The sequence below is a fragment of the Coffea eugenioides genome, chromosome 1 (genome assembly GCF_003713205.1).
Source record: "Coffea eugenioides isolate CCC68of chromosome 1, Ceug_1.0, whole genome shotgun sequence".
In the NCBI taxonomy this organism is placed as follows: Eukaryota; Viridiplantae; Streptophyta; class Magnoliopsida; order Gentianales; family Rubiaceae; genus Coffea; species Coffea eugenioides.
The window spans coordinates 49,614,118-49,629,384 of NC_040035.1; the positions used below are offsets into that span (position 1 = coordinate 49,614,118).

The window sequence follows — 15,267 nt, forward strand, 5'->3', positions numbered from 1 at the left end:
CCCAAAACTTTTCTACCTCTTCAAGCAAATTTCCATTATCTCTTCCTTCATATCCATTGACTTCCACCCGTACTTACCTCCACAACTTATACCTTCTGTTTCTAGCAAAATGCAGCAGCAGCATACCACCACTTGTACAAATCTTCCTCAACCCAAAGCCGTCAGCATGCTATGCTAGTCAGTAATTCATTCTTGCATTCACTTGTTGTGATTAATCACATCACTCGTATGGTCTTATCCATGGTTGTTTGCTGTGTTCTGAAATCACAGATTTTGTCATGACAATTTCCCTTTTCTTTTTTTCTTTTTTTTTGGGTTATTGGTCAAGGTTTTGATTAGATAGCGGGAAGGATGGTGGATACAAAGAGGCGGAGATCATTAATGATTTGCAGCTGCCTTACTTCAGCCTTTATTCTTTCTGCAGTTCTTCTTGTTGGGAGTGCAATGCTTCTCACAAATTATAATCATAAACAAGTCAGTTTTTGATACTATTATTCGCTGTATTTGTATTTCATGGTATATGAGAATGATTTTATCAAGAAAGTCACCAATTTTTGCGGCTTTCCGCTGAGCAGAGTCGTGTTGGATTGCAAACTATTGGTGTTGTCAAGACTACAACCTTTCAAACCCCCTGTGAGGTTTGTGAAGAATTTTCCTCCTCAATCTTCGCTCCTCTTAGGGAAAAAGGAACTATTATTTTTTGTTGCTTTTTCTTAATTGGTTTTCTTGCGAATGTGGATGTACGGTATAGAATCAATGCATGCCTGATGGAAGTGAGACATTGCCTAGAGGTATTGTTACTAGAACTTCTGATTTGGAAATGCGGCAGCTATGGGGCCCTTCCAAAAAAAAGGTGGGGATTTCCCTTGCGTATTGAATAGCTTGCTTTTCTTTACCGTTCCAAATCATACTTGTAGAATTCGGTTTTTATCTGTGTTTAGGTTACTTCGCTTTGCTTTATCTGACCCTGCAATGCTCTTTATCCCTCTCTAGAATTCAAAGTCACCAATGAACTTGCTGGCCATTGCAGTTGGACTAAAGCAGAAAGGAAATGTAGATCAAATTGTTAAGAAGGTGAGGCTAAATCTTCCTGGTTAAAGTAAATCAAGTTTTAGTTTGTGTCTTACCATCAACTATATCTGATTTGCAGTTTCCCCCAGCTCAATTTGTTGTTATGCTTTTCCATTATGACGGCAAAGTGGATGGTTGGAAAGACTTAGAATGGAGTAGTCATGCCATTCATGTTTCCGCTATTAACCAAACTAAATGGTACTATTAGTTATCACTTATATGTAACTAACCCTGCTAGTTTTGCCTCATGTAAGATACATAGATTGTTGGTTTTAAGCAACAAGGTGTTTTTACTCTTTGTCTCCATTCCTCAGGTGGTTTGCGAAGCGTTTCCTTCATCCAGATGTTGTTTCTGAGTATGCATATATCTTTCTGTGGGATGAAGATATTGGAGTTGAAAATTTTCGTGTTGGAAGGTAATCTTATTTTCAACTCTATAAATAGCAAAGCACACAAACATATCCAGTAATCGATAGGCCTGAAGATGATATGTATGACTTGCTTCGTAAGTTTGATACTATAGCTTTTGGCAAATTTAAATCATACCACTAGATTCTGACTGAACTTTATTGATATATTGTTACCAAAGAGTACCTGAGGAACAAAGCAAATATCTGATAAGTATTTGGACTTGTTAGAATGGTGACAACAATCTATGATTAATATTTGTAACTGAATAGTCGTTACTTCTAATGTGATGCAGATATCTATCAATAATTAAAGAAGAAGGGCTTCAAATATCACAACCAGCAATTGATCCTGATAAGTCGGATGTCCATCACAAAATCACATCCAGGGAAAAGAGATTAAAAGTGCATCGGTACTACATTTCAGTACTAAAAAGTTATTAGATTGGAATTTAGTGGCATACTGGCATGTATCTTGTCTATGCTTGGATTATATGTATCTTTCCTGTTAATGCTAAGATGGTATTGTCTGTTTAATATGTTTCTGTTCTCACTAGAATATATTTTTGAGCAACTGTTTTCTAGTGATGGATTTCTTCACTCAACATATGCTCACTGGTTTTATTCTGTGAGCAGAAGGGCTATTAACTTAAGAGGGACTGGGAGAAGGTGTTACGAAAATAGCACAGAGCCTCCCTGCACTGGGTATGGTATAGTGCATCAGAGATATTCTGCAGTATTATTTATCATTGAAAAATTTTCAGATATTGAAACATGTTCGTATACATCCGTTAGTTATAAAAGAGGAAATATGAACACTTCTTATACATTGGCAGGTGGGTGGAAATGATGGCTCCTGTTTTTTCACATGCATCCTGGCGTTGTGCGTGGTACATGATTCAGGTATGGCATTTGTAGATATATCAAGTCATCCAGAAATCAGTGTGTGGCAGCATAACCATTGAATTTTGTTGATTATACCATCTAGATTAGTTTTGAGTTATTATTAGCAGAATTACTCTTGCATGTTCCTGATCGTGTTATGCCATAGAAATACGACCTTTTCTTACTGTTGTTTTCAACAGAACGACTTAATTCATGCATGGGGGTTGGATTTCCAGCTTGGTTACTGTGCACAGGTTTGTCACTGTATAACAGATAACTTCCTCTTCTTTTCCTCTCTTTTTCCTCTGGTCTCCCATATTATTGTCTCACACTCATTGATATCTCAAACTTGCTAGCTATTCCTTTGGTAGGGAAACCGAACTGCAAACATTGGGATTGTTGACTCAGAGTACGTTGTCCACTATGGTCTTCCTACCCTAGGGGGTTCAGCAGTAAATAAGGTACAATATAGCTGGTCATTTGTATTTTTTTAGTTCTTTCAAAAGATTTTTAATCTTAAATCTGTGCTTATTAGTGCCTACATTTTGCACATGAATGCAACTCTTTTAGTCTCAAAGTAAAAGAATGATAAAACCAAACCTGTCATCACAATGTAATAATTAAAAATCCAAGGCATGTAAACCATACAGCAGTGCAACTTAGCGATTCATGGTAAAGCATCTATCTTTGGATATTGAATATGTATAAAATGGAAAAGGTTCAAAGTTTGATCTCATACTATGGAATTTAGACATTCTTTAATTAATTGAACATAGCCACTGTGCTTTGCAAGAAAATGGACCAGCATTTTTCTGTTTGATATTATGAAATATTATTTGTTTGCAAGATTTGAATAAAGTGGAAGTATGGGAGAACGGATTTGTGGTGGGAACAAACTCTGTAGGAACTGTAATATCATTACCTGCAGGTCTCTCTTGTCTTGAGAAAATTGAGTTGTTCTTGAACATTTGCAGACAAGTGAAGTACAGGGCCAAGCTTCAAAACATGGTACCTCACCTGACAAAGGATCCATGGTATGTTTGTGGACATTTATGAAAGAGGTAGTGGTACCTTTCTTAAACTTTCATACATCCTAAATGCACTGCAAATATTTCAGGTGCCGTCTAGATCTCATCCTTCTGATGATAGAGACGCAGTAAGTATCTTTTAACATCTTTCCAGAAGAAGCTCTGCTAGTTCCTCACCTTGTGCTGCCCCTAAATTTTCGGTCATAATTTTTTGGCTGTAAGCTATATTCGTATCCATCGTACATAAACGTCCATTTATCTAACTTTTGCAGGTTCGGAAGCGATCTTATGCCGAGTTAGAAATTTTCAAGAACAGATGGAAAAAGGCAGTGAGAGAAGACAAATGCTGGAGTAATCCGTTTCAGTAGCCTGCAAAGCAGAGCAGGGGACTTCGTCTAATGGATGATGATAGTTCAAGGGAAATATACACATGGAAAATTAACACTATAAGCTTGTACCTAAATTATATGTATTGATTATAACATCACTGATGACAGGAAAATTATTTATTCGTTATAGCATCACTAATAAAACGCAAAGAACGAATAGGAAAATCAGACACGGGGTTTTTGTTGGATCTTGACATCCACGGCTTGAAGCGTATACGGGGTTTTTCTGCACTCTTTGAAGCAGACAGACAGGGATAATAATTTTCACAAATTAATTCTTCATCAAGTTACATATCTACATTTATGGTTCCAGATACAGGAGTCAGATCACTTATGGAGTTCCCGGAAGATTAAACAACACAGCTTCAGAAATCCTGCAAAATAAGACTTTACCGGCCAACAACTTGAGCAATAAGTTGCGCCACCTCTTCTCCGCTATCCTCCTGTACATGGTGCCCTGCCTGCAAAGGCAATGGAGTAACTGCATTTTTAGTCTTCCGGTCCGGAGTGAGACAGAACATGGAGATCATAACTAAACATGCTCATGTTTAAACAGACCATTTACTTTCTTCTGAACTGCTCTAATTGGCCAAGCAGTATTGCAATTTTGGGCGTAATGTTGCTAGTCCATTGTATGAAATTACCATTGGAAGTCTTATAAGTCGGTGCTTCGATTCTATGCAGAATTCCTCGACTCCGTTGTAGCTTAGCCAGCGGTCTCGTTCGCCCCAAATGATTGTTGTTTTAACTTGCCAGTTTTCGTCCATTAGTATCCTTCTCATCTCTTCAATGTAGGGCTAGGACGCACAAATGAAAATAAATAAATAAAACTTTTGGAACACAAAATTCGATCAAAATGGTCATTGCATCACAAATAATTGTTGAAGGAATCAAGAGGAGTTAGCGCTCAAAATAAACAATGGCAGATGACCTAGATCAAGAACTAGAGAATATGAAATGGTCTAGTTTATTCTCAAGGCACTTAATTTAGATATCCCTTGCTTTTTAGTATTGTGAAATAGAAATCTCTTTATTTATGCATTCCAAGAAGTGGATAAACTGTTACATGCATTGAGAAGTAGCAAACCCAACAAATTTCCATATACTAAGAGCTGCTGGCCACATAGTTTAATTTGTGAGAAAAAAGAGTGCACCTTAAGTTCTTTCTTCATGGCCCTGCTAATTGCATTTAGTGCAAATCCTGCAGAACCAGACGTGAGGTAAGGTCTCCTATAAACCATTGCGACGTCTTCTTTTATTACGTATGGGCCACAGCTTGTCAGGGCCTTATCACTGGCTCTTAGAGGATCCTGTTGACAGAGAAGTTGCAGTCACTGAAGTGAAACCAAGAAGCTGATGTTTGCATAGACTGTAACATGGGCTCGGCCGGAATGATAACAGTCTCACTAACTTTTGTGGTATCCATACCTGAGAAAAAATTTCCCCCAACAGAAAGTTGCTGAATATGGATAATGTGGACGGGAGATTGGCATGCTTGGCTGTGAGCTTTAGAAAGCAGAAACAAGAATTCATGAGAGACCTGCTAAGATCCATGAACTAATAATGATGATTGGTCTATAGACATCCTACTGTACATAGAGATACACGGACAGAGATGCATAATTGCACATTCTCTTTATGTTCTTAGGACACAATGACAGAAGGAAACATTAGAAATCAACAGTAGATTGGCAAATATTTCCATACTGGAGGGTTGAGAAGTATGAGATCAGTAATCTTTTCTTGACGACTGCTAGCATATTTGACCACAACAGGCGAAAAGTAGCCCTACAAAGGAAGTCCATAAACCAAAATTTCAAACCAAATGCACAGAATTTGATATAGAATTTCTGCTGAGCATTGTTCATACAAATTCTTCAAAACTTAAGTACCTGGACAACTAGTGTGGCCTTACCCTTGGTGGTTTCATCTATAATAGATTCCAAGGATGACGTATATTCTGCAACCATACAAGGCATATATTAGTTTGAGCAGACAGAATCCATCTTCAATGTTACCGAGTTCAATTTTTTTGTAAACACAAAAATAAGTGATTTTCTCCCTGGGTTCTGAATGCAAGTACCATCCAGAGTGTAGTCAAAACCATATCTAGGTTGGGGCTTATCAGAAAATCCAAATCCTGCAAGTCCAAGGAGCATAACAATTTTTGTCAAACTTTAGCTCATAATCAAGATATTCTGTCATAACTTTATTGGCTCAGCAAGCAAAAAAGAATTGGAATAGGCAATGCGGTTGATTCAACTAGGATGCAACATTTATCATAGTACTAATATAAAACCAATTTGGGAAAAACAATACAACTGCAGGAAGCTTAGAAGAAGACAATATTCAAAATTCAAGAAAGTAAATCCTCAACCTGTTTGTATTGAAAGCAAAGACGTGAAGCTTACCAAGCCAATCAAATGCAATTGCATGATATTTCTTTGAAAGTATTGGAAGGACTTTGCGGTAGGAATATGCCTGTATCAGAAAAAAGTGAGCATGGACATCAAGTTTACGTGAGGATTTTAATATCAATCTACTTGTTATAAGGAAGTAATTGCATCAGTTGAGAACTCTTTCCACCAAAAAACACAAGGATTGACTGAAAAAGTTGATTCCAGAGAAACTGGTAACTATTCCTCCGACTAATATTTTCACAGTTTATAGCAAGAAAACTGCTTACCTATAAAGTAAGATGAGGCAGTGGGTTAAGAAACAAATTCAGGCCTGGAATTTGCATTTTCCTTCAGTCTCATTCTTGGGGGCACTTATCTAGGTTACATAACATTTGGATGATCTGTAGTACTTGTACAAGACAAGCATTTGGATGATCTGTAGTTTTCTAGAGTGTACAGAATGAGTGTAATTGAACACTAACCTGTGAAGGAAAACCATGAATTAACACAATGGGATGATTGTCAGCACTTCCGCTGTCAACGCAAAACCATCTATTGTACAAAATCATATACAGAGAGAGCATGTTTCAATCGGTAATCCCTGCAAACAATCCATCCAATAAAACAATATTCTGCATAAGATCGAGAGCTATTCCCGTTACAGTGCTTAGCCATGTTGTTTTTGCCTCCTTACCACACACTTTTGTACAAACTAGAGACTTTTCAAAGTTACCTGAAAAGATCAGATGAGGTTTGTGAACCACCTCCCATTGCAAGACCAAAGATGGGATCCTTGGCCTTGTCACCAGTACCCCCAACAGGATGTGCTTTTACCTGTATCAGCAACAAGCATTACCAGGTTTTGAAATTTGAAGGGGTACTAAAGATTCTAACTCTAAACGTGATGGCCGGGATTATTATGCCAATTTCCGACAGGAAGAAGAGATTAGAAACATGCTGACTTTAAAAGAGAGCATACAATCTTTCCTTGCTCGAACCATTCATCAGCTGGACTTGGCTCATCTGAATATTTTCCTATGCAGAAGAAAACAATAGCCAATTCCTACTAGAACCATTAGTTTAGTTCATTATAGCTTTTTGATTAATATTCACGAAAGAGGGGATGCATCCAGAGTCAATTTTAGATTTTACCTCCACTAAAAGAAAAGCCATCTCCTACTGAAACAGGAGCATCCAAGTAATAATCCTGAACGAGCATTGACAAACAAACTAAATGAATAAATAGGAACTCTTGAACCATGCATAATAAAATGCCAAATGAAGCACGGGACAAATGCTGTACTGTACGGCTGTACCTCGTTGCTCTCATCATTGCTTGACCGGCAAAAAAGTAGGGAATGCTTCTGCTTCTTCTTCTTGAGGATACCTTGGGGCATTATTGTTGGTTTGAGAAACTGGTCTGAAGGGGATGCAATGGGAGAAAGGCGGAGCAGTTGCAGGCTGCAGAGAGAAAGCAGAGAAGAAGAAGAAGAGCAGAGCTGCAGAGCCATGAAAAGATGCAGGGAAATTCCAGAAGTCCAAGCAAAGAAATTACTAAAGAGTAGGGGATTTGATTAATGATAGGAAGCGAGTGCTTCAGAGTTCAGAGTTAATATTGGCGGCTGTGTCAGTTATATCTTTCGGGCAAAGTTTTTGCCTGCTACAAGCTGTGCCAAAAATCGGTAGTATGACTGGATATGGTGAAGCCAACAGCCCAACCAACCTCTTGGACTTTGATCATCAAGACACCTTTAAAGTTTCGGCCGAAGTTGAACGTCAAGGGTTTAGTTCTTGTCTCCCACCGGCCACTAGTTGTGGTTTCCCCTTTCCTTTCCTTAGATTAGACTAGAATAAATTATACAAACCATTATTTTTAAGAGCAAAAAAAAAAAAAAGACTGGATATGGTGAAGGTTCTTCTTCTTCTTCTTCTTTTTTTTTTTTGGTTAATAGATAGGAGATTTCTGGTTCTCAATTGTTTAGAAACAGCAACATCATAGTACTGGCGAAAGACCTAACGTAATTGTAAAACAACAGGAGGGGTAGCATTATTTGGTTTATTCGTTGATCGAGTCAGTTTGTCAAATTGAATTACAATCATTTGCCCTTTTGATGCTTTAGCTTATGCAAGGCCAGAATCAATTCAAATTTATCATAAAAGAGTTCCATGGTACAATAAAAGGTTTATGACTCACATCGTTTCTGTCTAAGGAAAAAACAATGAACATTTCCTTGTTTGCCAAATATAAATATTTTTTTAGAAGAAATTTGGATGGATTCAGTTCCGATTATCATCACGGATCAGAACATATCAAATATAAAAATGATATGCGTTGATATTTCCCCTAACTGTTGTTGTCCGCTAGTAAGTTTTGCCCGTCCGTGTAAGCTTTAGAGTATCTCTTAAATATTTAAAAAAAAAAAAAAATCTTTTGCGTAACTCTACTTAATTTTGTGAAAGTTCATACTACAAACTATACATAAATTTACTTCCATAGCATTGTAAAACAATAATACCAACAAAGGACTCAACATAAGTTGATTAATTTAGTAAGGACATGTCACTTTCTTCCAAAAGGTAAATAAATACCTTTATGAGCAACATATGATATTAAGAGTATATCTCGATCCATGGTTGATCTTCAACTATGAATCCTCAAAGTGTATTTTCTTGTTGATCTTGGCATGTAGATTATACTCGATGTAAAAGATCAAGAACGGCAAAATTCATCAGGCATCATCAATGTCAATTGTACAAATGATTAATCCCTTAATACAAATATACAACTTTCATTTTCCATCGAGGAATCAAAATAGTTACAACATCAAAAAATTACTTAATATAGTAAGGAAGGTCAAGGACATAGAGAAGGAAGTAAGCCCAGATGACACCAGAGATCCCACCAAAGAAGAACCCTCCACTGAACTTAGCCCATCCCTCAGCAGTCTGCAACTGGTCAGGCTCCTTCTTCCTGCCGGTCAAGGTCAGTCCCGGGGCAGTTGAGGGCTCACCCTCGTTGAAGGATGCAATGCCATACATTGTCAAGCAAATGCTGAGGATGATAACAAGCCCAGCAGCTGCAAGTGAACCAGCTGGACCTTTGATGTCGGTGTCCCTCAGCGGGCCTGTAATCACGAACGGGCCAACCAAGAGGTACCCATGGGCTAGGCCGACCTCGATTCCCCTGAGAAGAGGGCTCACCGCTGTCCTGTAACCAGGGAGGTTGGAGAGGAACCAAGCGATTATGGGGCTTGATGTCACCGGGGTCTCAAGGCTTCCGATGAATGGATCGCCATTCAGGGGCTGAATTACTTGATAAGTTGGCTGCAATGCAATATTTGGACGAGGTTCAACATGACACCGTCAAATCAAAATCCTTTAATCAAAGATTATGGGAATTTTTAATGGCATTAGCAAAAGCCCAAAATGGCAAAGTGTAATTAGACAATTAGCTTTTAATTCAATATCATTGGTACCATAAAAAATAAAGAACGTGACATGCTACTACTATGCTTATTTTTTCCATTTGGCAATCTTAACGAGTAAAAAGGTGGTGGTTCAGTTTCCATCGATTCTCCTAGATCCAGCTGGATCTTTTTCTTAGATTATCTAAGAATAATGAAGGATACTATATAGATAAAGTAACGATTGAACAAAAACAAAAACGAGCAAAAGATGAACTTTCTGCTGATGGGCTCCGAACAATACTCTCTGAACATTTTAACGCATTGATTTGTTTGCCGGCTAAAATTAAGAAACCAAGCACAAAATGAAGATTCTTTACCTTCTCCGATTGGATAGCTTTGATGGTGAAGCAAGACTTCCTCATTGAGGGTAAGGCTCTGAATGGAGCTGCAGAGATGCCCTTTGGGGTAGCCAACCTAGTTGTCAGGGATGAAGCAAGGCTGCTCTGCAGCTGGCTGGCCATGGTGGTGGATGCAGCAGTTGCCATTTGGAACTTTTCTTAGATTCCCTATATCCAGAACAAGAATATAACTGAGCAGCGAGCAGAGCAAAAGGGGTTTCGTAATTTCTGACTGGGAATTGAATATCTTTTGCTCACAAATGCGTGGTTCCAAGTGATGAATAGCTTTACATGGATGATTTTCATTGGACAAATGGGGTTTGGAACCTTATCCCTTATCCACATTCTCAACTATTGAACAGCTGACTTGGTTGCATGTGGGCTGTGTTCATTCACTGATTCACTTAGCTTTCAATTCTTTTTCATTTTCTTTCTTTTTTTCCTATAATTTGTTTGTCCTTTGTCCCTTTTTAAGACCAAAAAAAATCTTTAGAAAAAATGGAAAGGGGGGAGGAAAAAAAAAGAAACCTAACAATTGAGCACTTCGTACTTAATAGGCTAAAAAACCTTTTAACAATAAAAAAAAGAAGGTACATTTTGATATCTATTTCTTCTAAAAATCAACAATTAGCGAATGAAAGGTGCTTGACGTAAACTAATTTTATATGATTTTTTTCCAAGATGTGGTATGCTGACATCCCCTATTAACTTTCTCAGTTAAAAAGGAATGCTTAATTTCACCGTTTCATCCTAGGACTTTGTCAAAAACTACTTGCCATCTCTAGTTCACAGGATATATCTTTAATCTTTTTTTTTTTCACTAATAGTTAGGTAATGTCATATTGAAGGGATTAATAAAATGGTTATTTACACTGTTAGCCTCCTCGAGTTTCAAGTAAAATGATATATTTTGAAATTGAGAAATGTTAGTTGCATTTTACTCTTTTTTTTTTTTAATATTGTGACACTCCAACTATCTTTTTTTATTATACAGTCTAATAAGTGAAAATCATACAATAAAAATGATAATCAATTAATTCGAGAATGCCATAGCAAATTGATGTATATGTTTTATTACAGAGTTACTGTACCTGTAAAAATGTAGAGGTGAAGAAATAGAAGACAAATTAGAAAGCAAGAAACTAGTGTAGCCGCACATTTGTTTCCCTTGAAATCGTTTCAATCTCACGACTCTTAGCCAATTTCTCCATATAGACTATATAGTAGTTCCTAGTAGCTGAGTTTGAACCGAAATCGTGCCAAGCCCAGCAACATCAGTGTTGCTAAGCAACAAGACTCGCCAGCCGAACGCGAGGGCAGCCAATTGTCTTAAGCTGCCCCGCTAGACCCTATCCGAGGAATTTGTCTTCCCTATTCCTTTCCCTTTTTCCTCCAAGTTCCCTCCGCCCGCAAGCAGGCCCACAACTGCCCCTGCGCCTCCTCAAGAAATGCAAAAACCTTTGTGATGTTGTCCGCAAAAGCAGCTAAGTACTAAGGAAGATGGCACACAATATTCTGAAGCTGCCGTTTACACAAAAAAAATTTCTGAAGCTGCCCATATCGCTCAATTCTGGTTCTTTGATTAGTTTAAGAAGTAGGAGCCTTTTCTTTTCGTCGAAACTACTCTGCCCTCTTCCACATTTCTCCGGTACTTTCTTGTTTTATGCTTTCCTCCCAACCCCTTTCAATCACTCATGCGCTACCCCACTTCGTCTTTTTCAATAATGCTATTTCTGATTTATGTTCTATGCTCTAATATCTATTGATTTTTCTGCAATAGCGATAAGCCGGCTTCAACTTATTTCGTCTTTTACCAATAATTGTTTTAAAAATTCAAACTTTTCTGCAATGCTTAACTAGTATAGGGAAGTGTTCTGTTATTAGTTGTTTCGGACCGCAGTTAACACCTTCCTCTGGAATCCCAACTGCCGTTTGGCACTGCTTGGCTTGATTTTAGTGTTTCGTTATAGCGTGTCATTTTGACATTATAATTGGGGCTAGGACTTCTGGAGGATAGCTTTAGTTGTCTGTAATTCATGTTTCAGTTAGTTTGTTCTCTTAGTTCTGAGCGCTTCTCTAATTGTTTGGATCAGTAAAATGGTCCAATGCCCACATGCATTGTCGCGTCAGAGGCTTTGCTGCTGTGAAGTCGGGAAAGATTCAACCACAGAAAAAGTATCCTCTCGCTCTCTCGCCCTATCATCTTTGTTTATGAAAATCCTGCCAATATCATGTTTTAACTTGAAAAGTCTTGTTGATCAAAGAAGAACTAGTTTGTACTTCTCTATATACGGTTGTCTTCCAATTTAAATACTTAAAACCTCCCCCCGATTTTTCTGCCGCTAGTAGCTCTTAACAAATTATTGTAATAAACAGACAGGACCACCCTTAGACATTTGGCTTCACAGATGCCCTTGATTCCCTGAAATTGAATGATCTCAAGGCTCATGCTTAATACCTTTTTTATGTGTTGGGTTTTGTTTACTATTATCTAAACGAAAAACCAAGTTATTTTTGCTAAACATGCATGTATGAGTCTTAAAATCTTTTTCATACACTTTTCTTTATAGCTTCATTTCTCCATTTTCAGGAAAAAGAGATTGGATGAAATATGTCTTGAAAGATTTCAACAATACAGTCGGACATTCATACAGTCATGGATCCTACAAGGTTTGTTGCTTCCTTCAGCTGCCTTTTCTATGCTTTACTGTAAATTATGAAATTGCATTTTCTTCTCGTGATATTTTGTTTCCGTTCTCCTTAGGTTTCAATGAATATTCTTTTGTTCAATTTGACTTTTTTCAAAATTTTGCAATCGTTTTTACACCTAGATTTTGATCTTGTAAACTGACTATTCCTCACACTTGATTTATTGCCATTTACAGGCAAAGTATTTGTTGATGGAAAAGTTGTATATAAAGCTGGAACTCCCATCCCTGATAAAGCTGTTGTAGTGATCAAGGCAGAAATTCCTAAATATGTATGTAGGTGATTACTCCCAAACAAGGCATCTTTTTGCTTCTATAGTATGTGGTAACTTTTCAAATGCCATATTACTTATTTTACCTTTTCTTACCATGATATTCAGAGCTGGACACAAGTTAGAGGCTGCCATTGAACAACTTGGTGTTGATGTCAGCGGGAAAGTAGCTCTTGATTCCGGATTGTCTACTGGAGGGTTTACAGATTGCTTACTTCAGTATGGTGCTTCTTATGTTTATGGAGTAGATGTTGGATATGGACAGGTTTTCTTTCTAAAAATCAGACTTTTTGCTATTCTAGGTCTTATGCATAAAATATATACGAAATTACTGAATAGATTGCTAATACATAAAATTTCCTTGCATCATGTTGTTATGCTCTGACGTAAACCTGAAGTCCACTATAAAGTGACTTGTGCATTGATGGGTGAATCGAGGAGATTTGTGGGTATATGATAGTTTCAATTTTCACTTAATCACAATAATCCATTCAAGATGAAGGCTTGTTGTTCTGTGAAAGAATAGTAGAATAGAAAGATTACAAAGCAATATCATTAATGAATGGTAAACTGTGATGCAAAATTGTGCAAAATACCTCTATATTTCTCCTTTTTTGAGGTTTATCCATAAGCTAGTGACTCCTAGTTTTACGCCGCGATAGCTTTTTTTTTTTTTTTGGTGTGTGTCTTTGCTGATTGTTTGATTGGTTGAAGTTGGTTGTTTTTGTATTAGGTAGCAGAGAAAATCCGCCAGGATGAGCGGGTGTCTGTGATAGAGCGGACAAATTTAAGATATCTTTCGGAACTCCCACAAAAGGTTGATTTAGTGACTTTGGACCTCTCGTTTATATCCATACTCTTGGTAAGCTTGTTCTATTGCTGCATGACTTAAATCATGATGTTTGACTGTGTATTGGGTATAGATTTCCCAGGTTTGATACATATTCAATTCATAATTTTGTTTCCTTTCTCCAGGTGATGCCTGCTGTGGTCAATGTGATGAAGGAAGAAGCTACTCTAGTTACTCTAATTAAACCTCAATTTGAAGCTCGTAGATCCCAAGTATGCGAATCTTGATTTTGTTTCTACTTGATGTTGTGTGATACATGTCTCTGTATTTATTTATTATTATTATTTTTTGAATCAGTTGATTGAATTTTGTGTCTATTGAAAAAATAGATCACAATTTGATGAATGGGGTCTATGATATATACTAGAGCTTTGATGAAGTGGTTCTGCATGGTAGGAGTTGTCCTGTTCATTTTTCCTCTCTTATCTTAAATCTGGATGAAAATGGAAGACATTTGAGCTTCATGTGATCATATCAGTGGCAGCGTGATCCCTTTCCAGGAACTTTACAGCCTTGCTATTTCTTGATCCCTTACCTATATATTACTGGTAGCTCTATTTATGTAAAATCCAGCATCATCATTCCTACCCTATTTGAGTTTCGGCCATCTTTGTGCAAATGTTTTGCTAGGCTATCTTGTTTGGTATTTGTTTCTGATTTTGGAGATTCAACTGTCCTTCAGGTTGGAAGTGGTGGCATTGTGAGAGATCCAGCAGTGCATCAAGAGGTATGTGTTAACTGAGGGATAAAATTATGCAATCAATCAAATTGGAGCTGAAATTTTCCTTTATTTTTATTTCTTCTACCATTTTGTGAACTTGTCTATTAGCTTCTTTTGAATAATGGCTGAAGTCTTTTTCATTTCTTCATATTTGCAAGTTCTCATTGTTGAGCAAATACAGTAGTTGATCGCCCTGGTTCTGAGTTGCTGCGTCGTATCTTGTACAGGTGCTTGACAAAATCATAAAGGGTGTGGAAGATTACGGCTTCAGTTGCAAGGGTTGGATCGAGTCTCCCTTAAAGGGTGCGGAAGGTAATGTAGAATTTTTAGCTTGTTTTTGTCGAACCGCGGTGAAATTCTGATCCTTTCGAGCAGAGAAGCAACGCGAGGACTCAGCGTCTAATGGGCTCAGCCTTATTGACTTGCATGACTGCATTTTTCGTATGGGTCTGCCATTCGCAATACAACCTCATCTTGCTTAACAAGTCTGGGAATAGGCAATTACATGAGGTCCCATAGGTTGATTTTTTCCCGTGCTTTGGCCTTGTATTTGGTTCTGATGTATATTATGCATGGTTCATTGTGGGGCTAGCAGTTCAGCATATCTGTTAGAATTATCAAATTCGAGTCTGCTTTTGGAGCACTTAAAGCAGCTTCATTCGCGCAGACAAATCCCATTGTTTTGCGATATCAGTACAGTTGGCCTGTCTCCCTGGAAATCGATTTATTACC

The 15,267-nt window shown here is 37.6% G+C and overlaps 4 protein-coding genes across 7 annotated transcripts; 2 read left to right on the plus strand and 2 right to left on the minus strand.

Annotated features, from left to right (window-relative positions):
- Positions 1-20: 20 nt before the first annotated feature.
- LOC113759563 lies at positions 21-3,968 on the plus strand. Its single transcript, XM_027302141.1, has 15 exons — positions 21-177; positions 329-474; positions 576-638; positions 752-853; positions 994-1,074; positions 1,151-1,269; positions 1,386-1,487; positions 1,775-1,891; positions 2,115-2,183; positions 2,315-2,381; positions 2,564-2,617; positions 2,735-2,824; positions 3,338-3,397; positions 3,481-3,519; positions 3,664-3,968. Exons 2-15 carry the CDS (start codon positions 352-354, stop codon positions 3,757-3,759), a joined length of 1,182 nt encoding a protein of 393 aa, XP_027157942.1. The 5' UTR covers positions 21-177; positions 329-351; the 3' UTR covers positions 3,760-3,968.
- Positions 3,969-4,014: 46 nt separating this feature from the next.
- Positions 4,015-7,904, minus strand: LOC113759548 (haloalkane dehalogenase). Of its 4 annotated transcripts, none has more exons than XM_027302126.1 (13): positions 7,496-7,898; positions 7,332-7,386; positions 7,159-7,214; positions 6,913-7,013; positions 6,662-6,731; positions 6,192-6,261; positions 5,864-5,920; positions 5,673-5,740; positions 5,488-5,568; positions 5,209-5,286; positions 4,935-5,090; positions 4,346-4,577; positions 4,015-4,241 (listed from the first exon to the last, which is right to left on the minus strand). In XM_027302126.1, the coding sequence occupies exons 1-12, from the start codon at positions 7,688-7,690 to the stop codon at positions 4,362-4,364; spliced, it is 1,203 nt and encodes a 400-aa protein (XP_027157927.1). In that variant the 5' UTR covers positions 7,691-7,898; the 3' UTR covers positions 4,015-4,241; positions 4,346-4,361. The 4 variants fall into 4 exon arrangements, with proteins under 4 accessions (XP_027157927.1, XP_027157923.1, XP_027157931.1 ...); XM_027302122.1 differs by having other exon boundaries at positions 4,425-4,577; positions 7,496-7,897; XM_027302130.1 differs by having other exon boundaries at positions 4,155-4,241; positions 4,339-4,577.
- A 978-nt stretch (positions 7,905-8,882) lies between these two features.
- Positions 8,883-10,221, minus strand: LOC113752322 (photosystem I reaction center subunit XI, chloroplastic). The gene is made up of 2 exons (XM_027296465.1): positions 9,964-10,221; positions 8,883-9,503 (listed from the first exon to the last, which is right to left on the minus strand). Exons 1-2 carry the CDS (start codon positions 10,129-10,131, stop codon positions 9,012-9,014), a joined length of 660 nt encoding a protein of 219 aa, XP_027152266.1. The 5' UTR covers positions 10,132-10,221; the 3' UTR covers positions 8,883-9,011.
- Positions 10,222-11,257: 1,036 nt separating this feature from the next.
- On the plus strand, positions 11,258-15,244 carry LOC113750469 (hemolysin A). The gene is made up of 9 exons (XM_027294461.1): positions 11,258-11,632; positions 12,078-12,159; positions 12,575-12,654; positions 12,870-12,972; positions 13,073-13,229; positions 13,698-13,826; positions 13,940-14,026; positions 14,497-14,541; positions 14,763-15,244. Exons 1-9 carry the CDS (start codon positions 11,485-11,487, stop codon positions 14,895-14,897), a joined length of 966 nt encoding a protein of 321 aa, XP_027150262.1. The 5' UTR covers positions 11,258-11,484; the 3' UTR covers positions 14,898-15,244.
- Positions 15,245-15,267: the final 23 nt, after the last annotated feature.